The sequence below is a fragment of the Myiozetetes cayanensis genome, unplaced genomic scaffold (assembly GCF_022539395.1).
Source record: "Myiozetetes cayanensis isolate MyiCay16 unplaced genomic scaffold, myiCay2020 scf2-11, whole genome shotgun sequence".
NCBI lineage: Eukaryota > Metazoa > Chordata > Aves > Passeriformes > Tyrannidae > Myiozetetes > Myiozetetes cayanensis.
Window position 1 is genome coordinate 56,747,529 of NW_026087411.1, and position 2,365 is coordinate 56,749,893.

The 2,365-nt window shown below is 59.7% G+C and overlaps 1 protein-coding gene across 1 annotated transcript; it reads left to right on the plus strand.

The window, feature by feature from the left end:
* Positions 1–1,123: 1,123 nt before the first annotated feature.
* On the plus strand, positions 1,124–1,945 carry OLIG3 (oligodendrocyte transcription factor 3). Its single transcript, XM_050315923.1, has one exon. The coding sequence runs from the start codon at positions 1,124–1,126 to the stop codon at positions 1,943–1,945; it is 822 nt and encodes a 273-aa protein (XP_050171880.1).
* Positions 1,946–2,365: the final 420 nt, after the last annotated feature.

Consider the following 2,365-nt stretch of genomic DNA (forward strand, 5'->3'; position numbering starts at 1 on the left):
CTGGTTCCCTTCCCGCCTGCGTCCGGCCCGGCCCAGCCCGGCTCTGTCGGTCCCGCCGACGGCCGCTCCGGCGCGCCGCCCTCCCGACGGAGCCCGCGGCCGCGGAGCCCTGGGGACTGCCGGCCGCCCCTCCCGCCTCCGAGCACACCGGTTTGCCGCCGCACCCTGGCATTCCCCGTTTATTTAAAGGGAGTCACTGGCCCGGGGGGAGGCGGTTTTCCCAGCCAGCATCTCCCCGCCGCGGCTGCCCGAGTCATCATCGTTCATTTAAACAAAGCAGCGACCCAGGTACGAGGCAGTCGCAGCCAGCCCGCCCAGGCATGGGCCAGCCGGTGCCGCACCACACACCCCGGCCGGGGGCGACAGGGGAGGGAAAGGCAAACAAAGCAGGGAGTCCCGGCTGGAGCCGGGCATGTTGCAGGACGGGGACGTCCTCCTGCCATAGCGGGGGGACTTCCCGGGGCGGCTTCTGCCCGCTGTCGCCCGTCACTGGGGTTTCCTGGACGGCCCCGAGCAGGCGCGCAGCCCTTCGCAGCCCCCTGCCTTCCTACTGTGGACGGGATGAGGTTTTATATTGGAAATGAAGGGGCAGGGGGAGGAGAAGGAGCGCACACGGAGCGATGAGTGTGCGGTGTCAATCAGAGGGGTTTTGTGTCTCCTTGACTCCTGATGGTCCGTGGCTGAGGTGTCCCGGGTGGCACCACAATGAATATGAATAGGGGTCCTTGCTAAATGGGACAGTCAAAGCGCACCGCCCTGAATAATGGCACGTCATCCTAACTAGACCATTATACATAGGAGGGCTCCTTTTGTCTCTGCTCTGTGCTGCAGCTCTATAAAAGCCCCTCTTTTTCAGGCTGAGGTTAGTCCAAGCATACACTAACTAGCCATCCTGTAAACAGCCTGAGTAACCGTGTGGAGAGAGAGAGAGAAGAGAGATTGAAGACAGAGGGGGCTGAGGGGCTTTTTTCTTCTTCTTCCTCCATTTCCAGCCCTTCGCTGGCAGACCCTGCCATCCGTTTATTTCTTTTTCTCTTCGATTTTGTTTCTTTTTGAAGGAGAGTTGTCTTGTTCCACCAGCTCCAGAGCAGGGAAGAGTTTCTTGCTCAGAAGCCTGAATACAATGAATTCTGACTCCAGCTCTGTCTCCAGCAGAGCTTCCTCGCCAGACATGGATGAGATGTACCTGAGAGACCACCACCACCACCACCACCATCACCACCATCAAGACAGCCGGCTCAACTCTGTCTCCTCCACCCAGAACGACCTGGTGCAGAAGATGTCCGGAGAAGGCCTCACCAGGAACGGCTCCAAGGCCGGAGGGGAAGGCAGCAAATACAAAATCAAGAAGCAGCTTTCGGAGCAGGACCTGCAGCAGCTGCGGCTGAAGATCAACGGCCGGGAGCGTAAGAGGATGCACGACCTCAACCTCGCCATGGACGGACTGCGGGAGGTGATGCCCTACGCCCACGGACCTTCCGTGAGAAAACTCTCCAAAATCGCCACCCTACTGCTAGCCAGAAACTATATCCTGATGCTAACCAGCTCCCTGGAGGAGATGAAGAGGCTGGTCGGGGAAATCTACGGGGGGCACCACTCGGCCTTTCACTGCGGCACGGTTGGACACTCCACCGGGCACCCTCCCCACGCCGCCGGCACTGTGCACCAGGTGCACCCCATCCTCGGCAGTGCCTTGTCCTCCGCCAACACCTCCTCCTCCCTCTCCGCCTCCCTGCCAGCCATCGGCACCATCCGGCCCCCACACTCCCTGCTCAAGACCCCCTCGACGCCCCCCGCCCTGCAGCTCGGCAGCGGCTTCCAGCACTGGGCGGGCTTGCCGTGCCCCTGCACCATCTGCCAGATGCCTCCCCCGCCCCACCTCTCGGCCCTCACCGCGTCCAACATGGCCAGGATCTCGGGGGAGACCAAGGACCTCCTGAAGTGACTCGGCGGGGTTCCCCCGGCCGCTGGGGCTGCGCCGGAGCCAGAGCTCCCACGGACGGGGAGGGGGCTGCGGCCGCCCCTCCCCCGGGCCGCCGACGGACCTGTCCCCGCTGCCCCCCGCCCTGCCAACCCCCCTGTAACACAGGATTAGTGTAGTAAGGACCTTGCAAAGGTAATGTTATACCCGGCTCCTCGGGCGATGTTTTCTTATTATACTAACTGGAAAAAAAAAGTCCCCGTTGTAAAAAGAATGATAATAATAATAATATTAATGCCGCTGATGGTAATCAAATGTAAATGATTCCTTAAAATGTATGTAAAAGGGAAAAAAAAAAAAGACATGGTTGTCGTTGTAGTTTTCGCATCTACTAAGAGACGATGAGATCAATTTGGGGCTTTTCCCCCTTCTTTTTCCTGGCTT

Excerpts from the sequence above, each read along its gene's own strand:
- OLIG3 (XM_050315923.1), top strand. The coding sequence starts at position 1,124 with ATGAATTCTGACTCCAGCTCTGTCTCCAGCAGAGCTTCCTCGCCAGAC.